Genomic DNA, 21,807 nt, shown 5'->3' with positions numbered 1-21,807 from the left:
AATATAAGCACAAATTTAATTATAAGGTACTTTATTAATCACAACTAATAATATCATCATTAGCTAAATGATCATTTATAATGAAAGTTTTTTATATCTTATAGTACTTTTCTTTTTGGCTTTATCCCCATTCTAAAACCCTACCACCCCTTTTCTTAAGTTCACAACTATTTTTTTCTTAAATTCAGCAAAAAATAATTAATCAAACTAGTACTCAATTAAGTAGGGCCCAAATTACTTTCTATCTCAATCATATAATTATTTCTTCCTTTCTTATTTGGCTTTTTATTTCTTTTTTCCATTTTCCTCTCTCTAATAATTACATTTTTCTGTAGTTTTATTTTTGGTGATTGAGTTTGTGCACGTGTGATGTTGTTTAAGTTCCATTTATTTCAATTTGGTAATAATGAGTAGTTTTTTGTTAGTTTAATTATTTGTTTTGACATACATTTCGCTAATTAATTTGTATTTGTATCGGTATGACTAGAAATAAGACGTTTTTTTCTTTAAAAAATAAAAATAAAAATCGCACTATTAGAGCTAAGAGCCTGAAATATTATATTAATGAGGAAGATACCTTATTTATCTGTCAGATTTTTTAATGATAATAATAACGAGCCTAATAAAAAATTGCTACTTCCTTCCTAGCCATATTATATGAGTATATTTTTAAAAAAAATTGTAATGTAAGAAAAACTCAATGTCTTTAACTAATAAAATAATTTTTTTCTTATAACTATGCTCAATTTTTTAAAAATGTATGATTTAATTTACACTCTAGTAATTAAAATAGTAATGCTGGACATGATCAGAAAAAAAAAGGGATAAAAAAGTTCTTATTTTTCTAAAATATTATATATTTTGAAAACAATTTAAGACAAAAGCATATGTTCTCAATTTCCTTTTTCATTCTATTATTATCCTAGAAGATTACAATAAAATAATTTGAGCGAAAAGTGTTTTTTGCTTTGTTCCTTATTTTGCAATATAACAGTTATTCTTCTTTGAATATCTCAACTTATATTCAAGTTTTTGTAAGGAATGTTATTATTTTGTGGTGGTTATTAATTTTTAATTTTTGAATTGTTAGACTTTAATATTTGTTTTTATTTTTTATTTAATAAGAAAATTGAATGTCAAAATATCTTTAACTAGAATCTAATTATGAAAAAGTTGTCTTATGATATAGATATAAGTTATGTAGTATTTAATTCATTATTAAATAAATAGTCGATAAGAAATCATTTTTTCATGATTAGTTCATCAATTTCTTTTATAATATATTTTTATAATTAGAAAAACAAGTTATTTAAATTCAAGAAAATAACTTTTTCTATACGAGAAAAAGAAATTCATAAAAAATATTTTCATGTTGATTATCTCTCCTCTTCCATAGTTACCCCGCATCGCTCCCACCCAAACCCTAACCACACCATCTTACCCCATCGTAATATTTATTTATATATATAAATATTCTTAAAAATGTTTTTCATCAAATATTTTTAAAAATTGTTTAATATTTAGGAAGTTTCTTAATTTTTTTCTTTTTCTTGTTCTTTTTTTAAAAAAAAAATAAGGTTAAGAAAAAAAGAGAAATTGAAAAGAAATAATTTCATCAATAAAATAAGAATTTAGATAGTTAATCAACTAATCTGCATTCCCTAATTGCTAAGTAAGTTACACAAGTGTGGAAACAATTAAATAAATTAAATTCGAGGCCTTGGTTTTAGGATCTCAAATTTAGCATTTTAAACCAATAGAAGATATTCAAGATTTTAACTTTTTTTTTTTGAATGTCTTCGTTTTTTATTTATCGACGACAGTCTCTTCACTTTATAAATTAAAAATAAAATATACATGCACACTATTCTCTTCCCATCTGGTGGGATTACACTATATATATATTATTGTTATTTTTTCTTATTTGGGTTAGAAATGTTATATGTTCAATGCCATTTCAGTATTTTCAATGGTGTAATTTTTTTAATTTTTTTTTTCAATGGTGTTATAGTTTTGAATTTTTTAAATATTTTTTTACAGTTTTATTGCAGTAATTGAAATTAATAACTTCCCTTCATGTTCATTCATACATTTTTTAAATAAATGGAAAAAATAAATTGCTTCATAAAAGAAAACACATATTATTGGCAATATTCAATCCATGTAATAGTGACATTTTGGACTTTGTCGGCGAAGAGGTGTATCAAAGTGTTGAACTTCTTAATTATGGGGGGGCAAAATATATTTATCCAACACATTTTTTTTTCTTGTTTCACACAATTCCTTAACGTTGTTTTGAATTTGAGTCCTGAATATGAAAAAATTCTTGATAAAAAGCGTTATTCTTCAACTGAGACTCTATCCGATACGAATTTAAATAAATCGGGCTCTAATATGCATAGTGGATATCGAGTGGAAAAACAACTTCTGAACACTTTCTTTTCCTTTGAAATTGTGGGGCTAAGGGTATAAATATCCGTTTTTGTTACGTTATTTTAATTTATAATTTTATTTTAAAACTTTTTTTTTTGTAAGTTTACTTGTTTGGAGAATAATTTCCTACGAACACAATTGAAAATTGAAACAGATTCTCTATTTTACAAGATGAGAATAAAATTGCACATATATTACGCTTCTTAAATTTCACTTACAAAATTATATCGAGTATGTTATTATTGTTACAACTGAAGTTGAAAATATTTATTGAACACTTTCTTATTTTTTTTCCTTAGAATTTGTGGACAAAGGCACGTGTAATTTAGGGTTGGTGGACCCTTCAACCCCAAGAAACAAAGAAAAATTGGAATTTCTTTCCCCATATTTACCAGTTTTTCAGTGACCCTGTTTTTAATAAATGCTCTATTAAGTTCATATTATTTGTTTTTTATTTCAATTTAAAATAAATATTATTTTAAATAATTTAAAAGTATTATTTTTTATTTAAAAAAATCTATCCTTCTTTACATATTTTGAAGTAGTTTCTCTCCAATTGTATATTTATGAGTATTTTTATTATTTTTCCATAAGCATTTGATATGCATATCGTATTAATAATTATTATAAGTGTATTGATCAAAATCTTTTTTTAAAATTAGGAGTAAATAAGTTTTAAAGAAGTACTTCATTCGGCCTATTTTATTTATCATTTTTTCTTGCATATTTGTTAAAAAATATTAATTAAAAAAATAATTTGGATTTTATTTTTATTTACTTTAATTTGATCATATTTTAATGCTATTCTCTTTTTAACCTCATTAACATCTCTCTTCATTTATTGAATAAAAATACAAAAAAAAATTAAAAAATAACTATTATTTTGGATCAGCTATTCATAACAACAAACTAAAATAGATGGGACAAACTATATCAAAGACAAAAACATCAAATAATATGAATCAAAGATATAGTACTCTCTCCATTTTATTTTACTTGGTTCTTATAATAAAATTAAATATATTATTTTATTTGTATATTATAACAAATTAGAGAATTTTATTTTTTTTCATACTATTTATAGTATTAAATAATTATATATAATAAAAATAATTAAAATTTAAAAAAATTCAAAATATTATTAATAAAAAATATATTAGATCAACATGATCAAATAATATAAAATGGAAGGGTACGATAACAAAAAAAAAATGAACAAAGGGAATGGGTTGAATTAATGTGAACACTCAAGTAGCACATCAAAAAAATTCAAAGCTACTCACTTGGGAATTGTTCTGTGGGCCCACATAATATTTCCTCCATTCAACAATAGTTATCCACGGTACTATTTTGAAATGTCTAATAATATTTGTCCACTTTATGAAATCAATCAATAATTTTACACATAGTTCCTAATTTACCCTTATCATAATTATTTATCTATTATATTTTTCAAGACGTTGTATTTATTATATTGAAAGGGTGATATAATAAAATTATTCATTGATCTTATAAAGTGGATAAATATTATTTAATATTCCAAAATAATATAGTAGACAAATATTATTCAACAGTATTTAATTGAATGAAAAAAGAAAGATATAAAAGTAGTAAAAAAAAAAAAAAAAAAACAAGAAAGAGTGTGTGTGTGAGACATAAAACTAAGATGGAAAAAGTGGGGTAAAAAGAAAAAGGGAAGATTGGTATTAATTGAAATCTAAGAAGAATCTAAGGAAATGGACAGTTTTTTTATAAAATATAGGTGACATAATTCACTTTTTTTTTAATATAAAAAAAAAACTTTAGAAAGTAAATATCCAAAATAACTGTAAAAACTAATTAAAATAAGCCCTTCTTTGGAACTAGAGTGGACCCTATGAAATGTACTATCTATATTACCCTTTCCTTTTTCTTTTCACTTTTTTTTTGTGTCCTAACTTTAGTATTCCATGCGTGCAAATTGTAGTATTGGCATTCATCCTCCAATTCTAAAAAGTAAAGTAATAGAATGATGAAGACTTGATAGAGATATTTTTGTGGAGGGATGAATATATTTAGGATCAACAGATATGGTGCAGTAGATGAAACTGTTTTTTTCTTAATTAAAAATTTTGAATTCGAGCTCTGAGTATGAAAAAATTCTTGGTAGGGAGCGTTGATGAAGCCCTATGTGGCGCAAATCTAATATAGTCAGGCTCTAATGCGAGTACCTAATAACGAATGAGAAATTAAAAGAAAATATGTATATCTTTATTCATTCGAAATTTCAAAATTGAGTTCTTGAAATGAGAAGTTTTCTCGTTAATGTGCTTTATACTCAACTAAAATTTAAATTGATCAAATTAATAAATTTAAATATCATGTTATAAAAAAAGATGTAATTATCTCTTTTGCTCCTAAGTATTAGGTTTAAAATTGTTTGTGACATGAGGTTTAGGAAATAAAGATTTTTTTTTGAATGTTGTGATTTTAAACTAACGATATGTAGAATGTATCAAAATGTCCTTTAATCTTGTAATATCGTGAGTAAAGTTAGAATTAAAAAGTTATTAGAAAGGGAAAAAATACATTTAAAAAAAAAAAAAAACTAAAAATAAGTAAGGTCAGCATTGAAACAGAGAAAGTACTATTTAATTGGTCACAAGTTATATCATATATGCAAATCTTGTTTGTAATGTTCAATTGTTCACAAGTTCTTTTGTAGTTTTGGTGTTTTATAACGATAAAAGTATATTTGTCACTAATCTTAGTGAGTCTATAATGCCTTATTAATACATAGTGTTTATATTGTCTTATTGATGCAATTAACTTAAACTATGACTTGAAACTGCAATATTGGTTCCCAATATCTTATAAATAGTTTCTCATTTCTGCATAACTAATTCCTATATAACTAATATATACATAGAATAAATAATACATAGATATATTCATTACTGTATAATTATTATATCTCTATAACTCTAACTAGCTAACAAAACACTTTTTGATTTTCAAACAACCACTTGTAAATTATATTATTGGTCTTCACTTGTAAGACATTTTTGGCCAATTTTCACCTAATTGAGAACGTTATTCGTTAAGTTTCCAAGTTAGCCTAACTTGGAATTTTGACTTTTTTGTGTCTTTTGATTTGTTAGTGTTTATCAACAAATCAAATCTAGAGATGACTCATATGGATTTTTACATAAATTAAAATTTAGAAGATTATTATTTCCTTTTATTTTTATGTAAGATTTGGACAAAATATATACTTATTTGTTTATCTTAAAACAATTAGCATTTACATAAATAAAATATATATATAGCAGATATCAATAAGTATTTTATTGTAATGTCAAGTTTAATCAATCATTAACAAGTTTTCTTAAATTCAATGACGGACCTAACATGGAGGCTTGTGAGTTCTCAAACATCTATTGTTTTTGACCGGATTCAATACATTATTCAGAAAAAATATATAAATATTAAGTGAGCATTTATAACTAAATTCTTTTTTCTTTTTTTTTCATTTTTTAGAGTTCTTTCTGACGACTATTTATGACTTTGAAATTTTAAATCAGTCACTTTAATGTAGGAGATAAAGAAATTATACTTCAAAATTCAAACGAATCAAAAAACTTTTGTTCTTCTCAACATCTTTTATTTTGATAATTAAAAAGAAATAATTGGAGAAAGTTCTATTAGCCAACATTAATGTGCAATCAACTTCTTTATTAGTATGATTTTTTTTGGGTAGAAGATTATTTAATATGAATGAACTCTATAGGGGTATGATAATAAAAATTCAACCTTTTTGTCACTTTGGTACTTTAAATACCTTAATAAATCAATCTTAATGATCATCCCTTTTGTTGAATGGGCAAGTATTTTTATTTATTCCTAATCAGTCATTTAGGAACTTCATGCTAGTGCCTAGTGGCCCTGTCCAAGTACAAAAAATTAATTTCTTGATGTAAACAAATAAATTTGGGCATTCATTTGCCTTTTTATTTCTCTATTTGAAATGATTGTTATTCCAAAACTCTATCATTATATAAACTTATATAAATGGCATGCTTTTATTATATTTGTTTTTGGCATATGTACTTTTTTGCCTTTTAGATTATATATAATTATTTTAATTTGCTTCCTCTACCACTTAGCATTAAGGTTCAGAATCTGAAATTTTTTATTAAAAATAAAAAAAATACTTATCACTCCAACACAATCTTTGATCGTACATTTTTTTTCTTTTCATAAATAAATACATAATCGAATATTTTAAAGATTTTAATTTCATGATTATTCCCACTATCCTCAAAATACCTTAGTTTATTTTTCATGGGGTCATTGAAATACAAATAGAGGTGGAAGTTGAATTGATTCGAAGTATCTAAATGAATTTCAATTTTTAAGATTCTTCAATGATTGGGTATGATTTAACCTACAATATTTTCTTCTTTTTTCTTAAAATATAGGGAAGAACAATAACAACTACAACAAATTCAGTGTCATTTCATTATATATCGACCTATTCGTACATTTGAAAAAATAAAAAAATTGTATCTGAAAGACCCTTGATCGAAAAAATAGTGAAAAAGAGACATTAACAACAAATCGGGAAACTAAAAATAAGGGAGATTTTTGTAAAAAATTGTTGCTCACTAATTATTTATAAAAGTATATCTTAAACATATAACTATTTATATTTAAAAAAATTCTTTTTGAAATGTAATTGGACATAGGAAGGACAAAATAGGAAAATAATTTTAGACAAATAAAATAAATAATAGTAGATAAAAAGGGCTTTATGAGAACAATGACATGTCCATGAAGGTAAGTTCGCACGTGTGGGCTAATTTTGGTTGTTTCTTTACCGCTTTCGTACTACCAAAATGACAAAAATAGCCCCACATAAATAGGGATATGTGATAGAGCAATAGTTCAAAAATTTTAAAAATCAATTTTTTGTTTATTTTTTATTTTTATTTACTCTATTTCATTCACATTAGTTACTTTACTACTTATTACCAAACAAGAATTGAATTATCATGGACCACACTATCCTCAAAAATGGTAAAAATAAATAAATTATGTGCACACCTTCATACTATTATTAAGTAATAAATGAAAGATATTTATAAATTACTTATATAATCATAATTAAGTGGTATATTTTTCTATCTTTATTTATGAATTTTATAACTAGTTTTTAAAAATTAATACAAACATTTTATATGTGAGGAAACGAATGTTTTTAAATTAGAGGGTGTTTAACTAAGTTTATAAACTGGTCAAATTGACTTATACATATATTTTTTTTATTATCTACATATTTGGCAAACACCAAAATATATAAGCTAAAATCAATCAAAAATTATAAGTTGATCATTCTTAAATTGCAATTTTTCTGCTTACACACATTTTTTGGTTCGACAAACTATTCTACTATTTTATCGACATATTTTTTTTTACCAAACACATTAATTATTTATTCCTGTAGGTTTAATACATTTATGGAAATACATAATTATTTATAAAATTAATTTCAACACTTAAAAGTATTTATCAACATATAATACTTATCAACTATGTATTATCGAGGCTCTAAATACTTATTTTTTTGTTACTTATTGTTCATTAAGCAACAATTATGGCATAAAGAGAGAAAGTAATCACTTCAATAGGTTTAATATTATTTATTGTTTTGAGATTTTAGATTGTAGATTTCCTATTTTCCTTTTCATAATAATACCTTTTTTTTTCTACTTTATTTCCTTTTTTTTTCCCTTTTAAACTCAGATTGGTCACGTTGGGAAGCTATCAAAATAGAAACTAATTATGAGTACACAAATTCCAACTCACATAAAAAATGTGTGCAAAAAATAATAATAATCATGAATATAAACCCCCCAAGCAAGATTGTGGAAAATTCCATTTCAATTCACATTAACTCCATTGCAATCATTGCTCAAAGGCAAAAGAAGGGAAATGCACAATATTTTTCCTTATAAATACTCCTAAATAAATAAATAAAATCAACTTAATTTTTTAGTTAATTATATGGGGTAAAATCCACACTTGACAAACGGATGAATCAGACTATGATATGTAGTTGAATCTAGATCAAAAAGACAATTGTCTGTGTTTGCTTTGCCTCGAATAAACTCTGACAAATAGTCGAATCGATCTATGATACGTGGCTGAATCCAAATCAGCGAAATGATGATCCTTTTTACAGCGACCTGAAAGTATCTTGAAATCGTAGTCTCCAACGTGGCTTGAATCCTGAAATCATAGTCCCAAACGTGACTTGGATTTGTATTGCCTCGATACTACCACACGCCATGTAACCAAATAAATTATCTTTTTAATTAAAATTTTCTTAAAAGGCAAACAAAAAATATGCGTTTGTAACATATTTTAAAGTTATAGAAAATAAATTGCAATCACAAATAAATATGAATAAACATAATTTTATTGATTAAACAATATGGGCACAAATCAGTTTGTTCCATGATTGAGGATCGTAAATATCGTATTTCTCTAATATAGAATGATTGAGACCTCCTTGCGATATAATTGATCGCTAGACCATCAAACGATGGCTTCGACAAAGACAATATTTAATGTCTTGATCTCTTTGTGAAATATATTAGTACTCTTTACACCATCATGAATCAGAATTTCGGATAGAATAGCCTCTCATGACCCTAACTGAAATCAAACTCGTCTTGTACAGTTTCACAAAATTTCAATGTCTATAATATGAAAAGTAAAATAAATCGAAATAAGTATAAGAATATTTTTACATTATCAAGTACAATATATTATTATAATTTTTTAAGTTTTTTAATGAATTATTAATTTGAACAATTTCTGAACAGCCATGCCTGTTAGAGAGGGAAACATCCTAGCAGGAACACAAGGGTCCCACCTATCTGTATCTGTACAATTCTCTCATCACAGTTTTTGGTCTTAATGTCATTTTCTATTTTAATTAAAAAGTTTATTAATCTCTAATTAATCCCTCATCATAAGGACTTAAAAGAGACAATTAAGTTAATTAAATTTAATTAATTGAGGCAAATGGAATCTCCTATTATTAATGAATTAAAGAGTGATAGATCTACCTTTAATTAATCACACGTACGCGGAAACCTATACAGACAAAACACTTTGTTTTAATAACACAAAATACCTTAAAGAGGTTTTAAAAGAGGCAAAATTCCTAAATAGGGACAAGTTTTTTTTTTCCTTTTTGAGAAAAATATAATTAGAGGTTAATAAAGTCAAAATAACTACTATAAATCTAGAAGGATGAAGGATTAGAGAGATTTTTCAAAAAATAGGAATAATACAAGATGTATGATAGTTTTTTAAAATTTTAAAATTTTGTAGCGAGTAAAAGAGCTTTTTAAATATATTATATATGTATGATAAGTAGATATATTTAACGATCTATTGAAAAATTAAGTTATAAAGGACACTTTTTGGTGTACTAAACTTTTGTTATGTATGGATTAAAAAAGAATCTAATAATAGAGGTCGTTTGATAGCTTGGTAAAGTTATGCAGTTATTAGTAATATATGAATTAGTCAGGAAGTATTTATGTATTGTTTTATAGATAAATAATTAAATATTCTTCCATTAATGTAAAAATAGAAAAATTATGTGATATGTTTGAAATGAATGTTTTCCCTGAAATGTTTCTAGACTAAAAAAGTGAACATTCTATTATTAATGCAAATTATTGATAAAGTAGAAGGAAAATAAATTATAACATTTATGTGACATGGTTAGGGGTGTGCACTATTCGGATTAAATCGAATAACCAAACCAAACCAAACCGAAATTTTATTTGGATTGGTTTTTTGGTTTTTCGGATTGGTTTTGGATTAATAAATTACTTTGTTTGGTTTTGGATTTTAAAAGATAAAAACCGAAAAACCGAAAAAAACCGAATTATATATATATATATATATATATATATTGCGTGGAGTCGCGTGGTGTGCCACATAAGTCAAAAGGTGTACAAAATTACAAAAAAAATGAGTTCAAGGGGGTAATAGGACCTTAATTTAGTTAAGGTGTGTCTCTGTGATTTCGGTCATAGTCTAGGGGGTACTTGTGTCTTCTCCCTTTTATGTTTGAATTACATCTACAATAAGTATACTTATAAGTATTGTGTTTTAAGTTTTACTTGTGATTTATATTAGAAAGTATATTTAAGGGATTAAATATTATTACTTTGGTTATATATGTTATTAATTATTGACATAACCGAATAACCAAACCGAAAAAAGCCAAACCGAATAGAGAAAAACCAAACCAAACCAAATTTATTTTGGATCGGATTGGGTTACACTTTTACAAAACCAAAAACCGAAAATTCAAACCGAATAGTGTAAAACCAAACCAAAAAACCGAATGCACACCCCTAGACATGGTTGAAAATAAGTTTTTTTCCTAAAATATTTCAGAGTAAAATAAATATTCTGTCATTATTGTAAATCATAAATAAAGTAGAATGAAGGTATATTGTACTAACATTTATGTGACATGGTTGAAATAAATTTTTTTCCTTCGATCCAAAAAAAATATTTATGTTTATATCGTTTGACTTGACACAAATTTTAAAAAGTAAATAATTTTTTAAAATTTATGGTCTAAAACAAATCTCAAATATATGTGAGTAAAACACAGAATTCTATAATTAAATTATTTCTAATTATAGAAGAATGACAATCATTTTGAGACAAACTAAAAAATAAAGAGTGTCACATAAATTAAGACAATGAAAATATAATCCAATATTTTAGTAATATGATCTGATTTTAACCAATACTATTATTTGCAACTAATGAATTTAAAAGAAAAAAATTTCTTTTGTACATGCTTAATAATAAAAAGGCAGTTTCGGTGCACTATAACTCTCGTTATGTGGAAGAGTGCGGGATTTAGGAAATTTTTTTAACACAAGAATTTAAAGTACGCAATCTAATTTATTTTGTATTTCTGCGACAGATTATTTCCATGATTTGAACTTGTGACTTGATGATTACGTAAAGATAACTTTATCAGTTACGTAAAGACTTCCGAACCTTTCAAAAAGACTTGTTCTCAAATTTTAAAAGTTTGGTTTCCCATATAGAAAATTTTACACAAGAAAAAGGAAGACCATTCACATATAGACACATAAAACCAAACTTCAAATCATACTTTGAGGAGAAAAAAAAACACATATTACAGAGAGAAGAGCTGAAAATATGGGTCACATGGCATGTGGTGCACCAGCTGTGTCCACTCTTCTATCTCTCCTCTCCCAATTTCCACCCCACCCCCCACAATCCAAAGCTAGAGTTTGTTCTCAAAATTTCAACTATACATACCCTTCTTACCTTCCTAAATCTGCCTTTTGACTCTCTTCACATTCTACTACTCCTTTCCCTTTCTCTATTTGTCTGTTTAAAACTTCTACTAATCCTATCTTTCTTTTCAGAAAAATATGGAACCCCTTCAAGAACTCAAGCTATAGATTCAAGAAAATCTCCATTTAAGCTATAAAGTTTCAATCTTTGAAGATGAAAGCTCACAAAACTGTGTTTTACCAACACCCTTTAAGCTTAAACAAGCTTTTCTTTGTTCTTCTTCTTATCTTCTTTCTTCCTCCAGCTTCACCAGCTTCTGCTAATGGTCTTTTTAAAGACTCCCAACAGCTTCTTTCCTTTAAAGCTGCACTTCCACCAACCCCAACTCTGCTTCAGGACTGGTTGTCATCTACTGACCCTTGTAGTTTCACTGGTGTTTCATGCAAGAATTCTAGAGTTTCTTCTATAGATCTCAGTAACACTTTTGTAAGTGTGGATTTCAGTTTGGTCACTTCTTATTTGCTTCCTCTTTCTAATTTGGAGTCTTTAGTGTTAAAGAATGCTAATCTTAGTGGTTCTTTAACTTCTGCTGCTAAATCCCAATGTGGGGTTTCTTTAGACTCCATAGATCTAGCTGAAAACACAATTTCAGGACCTATTTCTGATATCTCTAGCTTTGGTGTTTGTTCAAACCTTAAGTCTCTTAATCTTTCTAAGAATTTCTTGGACCCTCCTGGTAAAGAAATACTTAAAGGTGCAACCTTTAGCCTCCAAGTTCTTGATCTTTCTTACAATAATATCTCAGGTTTCAACTTGTTTCCATGGGTTTCATCTATGGGGTTTGGTGAACTTGAGTTCTTTTCTCTCAAGGGTAACAAACTAGCTGGAAGTATTCCTGAATTAGACTTCAAGAATTTGTCACATTTGGATCTTTCTGCAAATAATTTCTCAACTGTTTTTCCTTCATTCAAAGATTGCTCCAATTTGCAGCACTTGGATTTGTCATCCAACAAGTTTTATGGTGATATTGGTTCTTCACTTTCTTCATGTGGGAAGCTCAGTTTTCTCAACCTTACCAATAACCAGTTTGTAGGTTTGGTCCCTAAACTACAAAGTGAAAGCCTACAGTATTTGTACTTAAGAGGGAATGATTTTCAGGGTGTGTACCCAAACCAGCTTGCTGATTTGTGCAAAACTGTGGTGGAATTGGACTTGTCATACAATAATTTCTCAGGTATGGTTCCTGAGAGCCTTGGTGAATGTTCAAGTTTGGAACTTGTTGATATTTCCAACAATAATTTCTCTGGTAAGTTGCCTGTTGATACTCTCTTGAAGTTGAGTAATATGAAGACTATGGTCTTATCATTCAACAAATTTGTTGGTGTTTTGCCTGATTCTTTCTCTAATTTGCTGAAATTGGAGACTTTGGATGTGAGTTCTAATAATCTCACAGGGGTTATTCCATCTGGGATTTGCAAAGATCCTATGAATAACTTAAAAGTGTTGTACCTTCAGAATAACTTGTTTGAAGGTCCTATACCTTCCAGTCTAAGCAACTGTTCACAGCTGGTGTCACTTGATCTTAGCTTTAATTACTTGACTGGGAGAATACCATCTAGTTTGGGGTCATTGTCAAAGTTGAAGGATCTCATCCTTTGGTTGAATCTGCTTTCAGGGGAAATCCCACAGGAGTTGATGTACTTGCAGGCTTTAGAGAATTTGATTCTTGATTTTAATGACTTAACTGGACCAATACCTGCAAGTCTTAGCAACTGTACCAAGTTGAATTGGATTTCATTGTCAAATAACCAATTGAGTGGTGAGATACCGGCTTCTCTTGGTCGTTTGTCGAATCTAGCCATTCTTAAGCTTGGAAACAACTCAATCTCAGGGAATATACCTGCTGAGTTGGGTAATTGCCAGAGCTTGATATGGTTGGATCTCAATACTAATTTCCTGAATGGCTCCATTCCGCCACCTTTGTTCAAGCAATCTGGCAATATTGCAGTGGCATTACTGACTGGGAAGCGATACGTGTATATCAAGAATGATGGGAGTAAGGAGTGCCATGGAGCAGGGAATTTGCTGGAGTTTGGAGGGATTAGACAAGAACAGCTGGATAGAATCTCAACAAGGCATCCTTGCAATTTCACAAGAGTTTATAGAGGTATCACTCAGCCAACATTTAACCACAATGGCTCTATGATATTTCTTGATTTATCTTATAATAAGTTGGAAGGTAGTATCCCAAAGGAATTAGGGACCATGTACTATCTGTCTATATTGAATTTGGGGCATAATGATCTGTCTGGTATGATTCCTCAAGATCTTGGAGGCTTGAAGAATGTTGCAATTCTTGATCTGTCATATAATAGGTTAAATGGCCCGATCCCAAATTCCCTCACCAGTCTTACATTGCTTGGAGAGATTGACCTGTCAAACAATAATCTCAGTGGAATGATTCCTGAATCTGCACCATTTGATACATTCCCTGATTATAGGTTTGCAAATAATTCTCTCTGTGGGTATCCTCTCCCCCTACCTTGTAGCTCGGGGCCGAAATCGGACGCAAATCAGCATCAGAAATCTCACCGCAGACAAGCATCGTTGGCAGGGAGTGTGGCGATGGGTTTGTTATTTTCCCTCTTTTGTATCTTTGGTTTGATTATTGTTGCCATAGAGACGAAGAAGAGGAGGAAGAAGAAGGAGGCTGCTCTTGAAGCTTATATGGATGGTCATTCACATTCTGCAACTGCAAACAGTGCCTGGAAGTTTACGAGTGCTCGTGAGGCGTTAAGCATTAACCTGGCAGCATTTGAGAAGCCTCTCAGGAAGCTCACATTTGCTGATCTTCTCGAAGCCACCAATGGTTTCCACAACGACAGTCTTGTAGGCTCTGGTGGTTTTGGTGATGTCTACAAAGCTCAGTTGAAGGATGGCAGTGTTGTAGCCATTAAGAAGTTGATACATGTCAGTGGACAGGGTGATCGAGAATTCACTGCTGAAATGGAAACCATAGGGAAGATCAAGCACCGGAACCTTGTCCCTCTTTTGGGCTACTGCAAAGTAGGGGAAGAAAGACTACTGGTTTACGAATACATGAAGTATGGAAGTCTTGAAGATGTCCTGCACGATCGGAAGAAAATCGGGATCAAGCTGAATTGGCCTGCAAGAAGGAAAATCGCCATTGGGGCTGCGAGAGGGTTGGCTTTCCTACACCATAACTGCATTCCACACATCATTCACCGGGACATGAAATCAAGTAATGTCTTGCTTGATGAAAATTTGGAAGCCAGAGTATCTGATTTCGGAATGGCAAGGTTAATGAGTGCTATGGACACTCATTTGAGTGTCAGCACTCTTGCAGGCACTCCCGGATACGTTCCTCCTGAATATTACCAAAGCTTTAGATGTTCGACAAAAGGAGACGTTTATAGTTATGGTGTCGTATTACTTGAGCTTCTAACCGGCAAACAGCCAACAGATTCAGCTGATTTTGGTGACAACAATCTTGTCGGATGGGTAAAGTTGCACGCTAAAGGAAAAATAACTGATGTCTTCGATCGAGAGCTATTGAAAGAGGATCCAAGCATTGAGATTGAACTTCTACAACACTTAAAGGTAGCTTGTGCTTGCTTAGATGATCGACATTGGAAACGTCCCACGATGATACAAGTTATGGCTATGTTTAAGGAGATTCAAGCAGGGTCAGGCATGGATTCGACATCCACAATCGGAGCTGATGATGTCAATTTTAGTGCAGTTGAAGGAGGGATAGAAATGGGGATAAATGAAAGTATAAAAGAAGGCAATGAGCTAAGCAAACACCTTTGAATGCACTAAATCAAGAGTTTGTTGAAAGCTCACAAATTTTCCAAAATCATATGCAAAGAATTGCCAGTGTAATTTTTAGCCAATTATTGTATGTACCACTAGTTCCCATCCATAAAATCTTGTGTTATTATACATAAAAGGAAGGTTGTTTTTCTTTTTTAAAACATGTAACAGTGTTGTATATAAATAGTGTATGAGTTTGTTTTTGCTACTTTTAGCTTTTTGTTGAATTTTGCTTCTTTTTTATTTTTTGAGATACATTAGCAGCATTAGATTCACATCTATCTAATCCTTAACTTAAAAGCAACTGTTAGACTTCTGACCTCATTGATGGTGACTAAGTTGAGACTATTTTTGGCCCTTTCTTCAATGATTTTTCATCTGTTTCCTCTTTTTCTTCATCTTACTCTTCTGTTCGTCTCAATTTATGCGGCATATTTTTCTTTTTGATACGTCTATAAAAGAAGGAAAAAGGATGAAAGGAATAAATATGTCCATCGTTCATAGTTTGACTCAAAAATATCTTTGTCGTCAATATTTTGGTTCAAAAATACTCTTATTGTTATTTAATTGGTAAAAATACTCATTTTTCAAATAAATATATTGTTTATTTTCTTTTTAACACATTTTTTTTCTAATAATATTTTTTAAACAATATATTTATTTGAATAATGAGTATTTTTGACCCATTAAATAACAATAAGGATATTTTTGAACCAAACTAAAAAAAGAGGACATTTTTGACCCTTTTCCCATAAAAGAATGATACATCTTTTACTTTTAATGCAGTGATTTATAGGTCTAAAATTCATTTTGGATCACAAATTGCAAGTAGTGTCCTATAAAATTGGGATAAAGAGTCTTTTACTTTTAAAAATGACTTAATACATAGTCATGAACTTGTTAAACTTGTCCAGATATTTCATTTAGATACTTGAATTAAGATTTGTTCTAGTAACATCTTAGTTTTTAATATTAAATGTTTTAATTTTTGATATATTATTTTTATATCTCATCTCATTCGTCTGTTAAATAGTTAAGTTTACCATATAAAATATATCAACTCATTTAATTATACACATTCACCTCAATAAATCGTAAAATTTCAGTCATTTTCTACTTAAGCTTGTGGTGGATGGAATTGTTATTCCTAGACTCCATGTATTCTCTTTTTGGTGCTAATATACATGTAGGGGTCTTGCCTAGCCCCATACGATCTAATAAATGAATGAAAACACACGTAAAAGTTCTTTCGATATTTAAATATTTTTTAGGAGTTGAGACGATCAGAATTGAAACATGACTTAATTCGAATGTGTACGTGAAATATTGAGACAAATTTAGAAGGTTGGCTATACATTAAGCCTTAAAAAATTGTAGCATGTCAATGCATGTCTCTTGTTCTGCATGTGTGCAGTTAAGACATCATATCCTTCATTCAACTACAGGTTTTGCAGGGCCTTTTAGGCTCTTCTTCTTGCCACCTTCCTAACTTTGAGAGTTTTCTTTAAATTTTTTATTTTCTTTAATAATAATTGTAGTTAATCATTAATAAAAGTCAAATTTGTAATCTAAGAAAATAAATTAAAATATGTTGTAGCAAGTTAAAATATACTAATATTCTAGATTATTCAAATTCTTCAAAAAAATATTGCAGCAATTCTTAAAAAATGTATTACTTTGAAAAAACTCAGTATGTATCCATCGATATTTTTGAAAAATTCATGTAAAATAGACGATTCAATACTGCTCTTTCTTTCATCGTTAGATATCTGGTACGAAGAAAAACATTTTTCAGCAACCAAATATCAATAAATATTTTCGCTGAAAAATGTTTTTTTTTTTAAAAATAAAATCTAGAAATACACCCTTACTTTTTTCAAAATTTGCTCTCCAATAATTAAGGGTCTATATAAAAAGGAAAATAATATTTCCATAATACAGACAGCTAGCAATGCTTTGACCATTCAACTAACGTATTTCTCCATCACATGATTGAGTAGTTTATTTATATCTTTAATCAAAAGAAAATTGGAAAATTATTTGCATTTCCCACCTAACCCCTCCCCCACCCCCCCCACCCCCGTCCTTACTCCACAGACAAGGTTGAATTTATAATTAGTTATAGATTCAGAAGATACTGATAATTTTGATTTAAATTTATATTTGTATATATATAAATATATTTTGAATTTAGTAAGTTATTGTTATTCAGCGGTCAAAATATATTAAAATAAAGAAAAAAAAAAATCGGAGAAAAAATAGAGTTCCAAATTCATAGAAAAATTGTGTTTTCTTGAAGAATTTAATTCTCTCCAACCTGCTAAAGGTTTAGATTAATTTTTCTCAAAATATAATGAAACATTGTTCTACAATATAGGCAATCGAAAATTGATGATATTAATATTTATTAGTATATGGGGGTAAAATTTGAATCTCGAGTCACACGTCTACCTGTTTCATCAATGTTGAGCGAGCGTCAAAACATAGATAGCACGGAGATAACCTCTCTAATGTCGAGTGTGCCTTCATTTCACATTGATGCAACAATTTATTTTTTTTGACCTATTAAACGGGGCTTTGTAGAGAATAAAAGATATTAAAAATCCCCAAAAACTTTGGATTAATCTTTTTGTTATCATCATTCCCTTAGAATTCCCATGGAGAAGGCCTTGAACCCTCCCCACGTACTATTCCTTTGTACTTGTTACTTTCTTTGTACAATTTTTACTATTAAACAAATTAATAAAGTTGTTTTTGTGTGAGCCACACAAGTCATCATTGATATTTGTGTTACCATAAACTATCTTAGTGTTTTGCCCTGATTTTTTTATCTTATTTGAAATTTATTTTTCTCTTGAAAGAAAATCATAGTATTAGCATAAATGTTTTACCTTTTCTTGAAAGGAAATTATAATTTTCTTTCATATTTGATTTATTCTTTCCTTAGAGGAAAAATTTGGAGATCTATAAATTGAAGATCCTATTCTCATAACATAATACAATAGCATCCACAATGTACACGAGTTTTAGTTTATGGTGAGATTATACTCCCGATAAAATTTATGCTTTCAATATTAGTTTTTAATATGTAGGTCGATTGACCAAACCATATTAATAATAAATATGTCTTTAATATACTTTTATTTGTTGTCTGATTTGTCAATCATATGATTTGTAATTGTAAGTTTTCGCATGACGCTTCAATCACTTTCGAGCCCAACATTACATATTAAAAGATGAGACTTTTTTCCGAACCTTGCTAGCTCATGAGATGCTTTATGCACTAGACGGTGTAGTAGTGCAAACAAATTTAACCCTTCATTCTTTTCCATAATGAAGCACAATTTTTTTAAACTATAAATGTTCATTTTGATTATAATTCCCAATTATCAATGAAGTCTTGAGTTGCACAAGTGGCACTTTCACTAAGATAGTTACAATTAGTACTCATATTTAAATGTGATTTGTGACATTGTAATCTTAAAGTCTACTTTTAAGATGACTAAATAGACCTCTCATTTCATTAATTAATTTTTTTTTGCCTTTGCACGCTTCATGTAATGTGTGCATGTGCACGTGTACTCTTTGCTTGAAGACTATGCAATTCCCATAATAAAAGCAAGAAAAAAAGGATAGATTTTGCAACATGTCCAAAGTGGTCCTTTTTGCAAAAAATGTTGAAAACCTACCAAAATTATAGGTCCTATTTTCAAGATTTGGATCGAAAAACAATGTAATTTGGTCCCTTCAGTACAAAAAGAAATATGATTTGATAAGCTTATAAGCTAGTCAAATCAGCTTATAAATATATTTTTTTTGTCTGGATTTAATTTTGATTGTTGGTTTAGTTCAAGAAGTTTGTCTCAATATTGCTATAAGATTAGAATTTCAAAATTAAAGTTGATAATTGTTTTTAACCATACTCTGATAGTAATGAAGTATGCACAATAATATTGAAGAGGAAAATCAATCAATCTTTATTTAATAGGAATTCTCAGTAAATTATACCTTAACATTTATTATTTCTTAATGAATATGAAACAAACGGATGATATACTTTTAAATAAGTTTATTAACTAATCAACTATCCTAAATGACTACTTAGACTATCTTTACCTAAACACACAAATTATGTTATCAATTTCAACACATTCATATAAATACACAATTACTTATTTATAAAATCAGGTTTAACACTTTTACAATATTTTTTTATATTTGATATTTATCAACTATTACTACTTTTAATCAAATATCCTAAATGACTATTTAGACTATCTTTACATAGCTAGACAAATTATGTCATTAGTTTTTAATACTTTCATATAAACACACGATTACTTATTTTTAAAATCAGATACAACACTATGACAATATTTTCAATATTTGATACTTATCAATTCCTACTACTTTTAATCAACTATCCTAAATGACTACTTAGACTATCTTTTCATAAACACACAAATTATGTTCAGATTCACCACTTTCATATAAACATACGATCACTTATTTATCAAATCAGATTCAACATTTTAACAATATTTGATACTTAATTAATTACTACTACCTTTAAAACTAATAATTATACTACTACCCCCCCCCCCCCCCCCCACACACACACACACATCTTCTCCCCACCCATATAACAAGAATATATAAAAAGTAGAGGTATTGAATTCCAAGGGTGGACCAAACAAAAAAAGGGTCCCATTATTATAAATTACGATGCATGCACGCAAAACCAATTGGATTTTTATAAATATCACTTGGATTATAAATTTTCACCTTATTTTAATTTAATAAATTGATGAAATTCAAAATTTGTCCCCTTCTTATGGACAACTTGCCATCACATATGCTTTAATGTTATGTGCTTTGTGTGTTTCTGTGTGCTCTAAAAACTTAAAATATGTTCAATTTATATATCGCTAGATCTCTTTATAACAAAGATAACAATTGTCAAAATATTTTCTAATTATTAATAATGAAACGTTGTTATAAAAAGAATATGTTTTGTTATATAATATGAAAAATTGTTTTGAAAAAAAATGAGTCATTACAATGATGAAATATACATTTTTTGCAAGCTAAAAGTGTTATTTTTGAAATCTGAAATGATAAGACAAAACGTGTTTAACTCAAATTTTTTGAGATAAATAGTTTTATAAGGACGATAAATATTTAGAGACTAGAGTTATTTTGAGATAAATAGCTTTATAAGGATGATAAATATTTAGAGACTAGAGTTATTTTTAGACTTTATAGAGCTATTAAAATAACTACTATTTTAGTATGCTCAACAATACTTACCCACTTTATAAAATTAATGGATAATTTTTCTTAATTTTTTTAATGAAATCAATAGATAATTTTATTCTTAGTTTCTAGTTTACACTTATCATTAATTATAATCATTTTTCTATTACATTTTTCAAGACATTGAGTTTATTATATTCAAAGGGTGATATAGTAAAATTATCCTTTTAGTTATAGTTATCTAAGAAGTGTGAAAAATCAATAGTGGACAAATATTATTGAACAAATTGAGTACTTAAAAAAAATATTACTACATTTCCCAAGGTTTTTATATTTTTTGGGAGAAAAAACCTTGACTCTTCTAAAACAGTCAGTACGTATTATATTAATAATAACAAATACCTAAGCTAAAGGATTAAAGTATTTCATTCAACAAAATCGATGTGTTTTATATTACTAGTGTTCACATGCATGTAAACTTCACTTTTAATAAAGTTTTTTTTATAAAAAAATAAATAAACTTTTTCCTAAGAAGTTGCATTATGCGTGTTTTTAAAGGTTGTATTTAAGACAAAATACTCAAATAGTTTTGATTTGAAATGTAAATATTATATTTATATGTTAGTATTCTCTTTTTGAGGTTTCACTCAGTATCCGATATTACTAATTCAAATTTATACCATATAAAATCCATTAAATAGAGAAACTCTCCCTATCAAGGTGTCTTTACTCTCAAAAGATACGAATTTCTAAAACATCTAGTTAAGCATGCCACAAAGGATTGTGGCATCTTCAATCAATAATATATGCCTATTATGATTTTAAATACATCTTAAAAGGATAATACCTTTATTCACAAGAGTAATTTGTTATCTCCTGTATTCATATTAGCAAATCAAAAATAATAAAAAATGAAAAGAAAAAGAA

The 21,807-nt window shown here is 28.3% G+C and overlaps 1 protein-coding gene across 1 annotated transcript; it reads left to right on the top strand.

The window, feature by feature from the left end:
- Positions 1 to 11,835: 11,835 nt before the first annotated feature.
- On the top strand, positions 11,836 to 15,838 carry LOC125812690 (systemin receptor SR160). The gene has a single exon (XM_049492181.1). It carries the CDS (start codon positions 12,001 to 12,003, stop codon positions 15,619 to 15,621), a length of 3,621 nt encoding a protein of 1,206 aa, XP_049348138.1. The 5' UTR covers positions 11,836 to 12,000; the 3' UTR covers positions 15,622 to 15,838.
- The last annotated feature ends 5,969 nt before the right edge of the window (positions 15,839 to 21,807 follow it).

Source organism: Solanum verrucosum, unplaced genomic scaffold, assembly GCF_900185275.1.
Source record: "Solanum verrucosum unplaced genomic scaffold, falcon-dt-bn FXZP01000275.1, whole genome shotgun sequence".
Classification (NCBI taxonomy): Eukaryota; Viridiplantae; Streptophyta; class Magnoliopsida; order Solanales; family Solanaceae; genus Solanum; species Solanum verrucosum.
The sequence above is the reverse complement of the archived record's forward strand: the minus strand, read 5'-3'. Positions and strand labels throughout refer to the sequence as shown.

What these genes read in the sequence shown, in the direction of transcription:
- LOC125812690 (XM_049492181.1), top strand. Translation starts at nt 12,001, where the DNA reads ATGAAAGCTCACAAAACTGTGTTTTACCAACACCCTTTAAGCTTAAAC.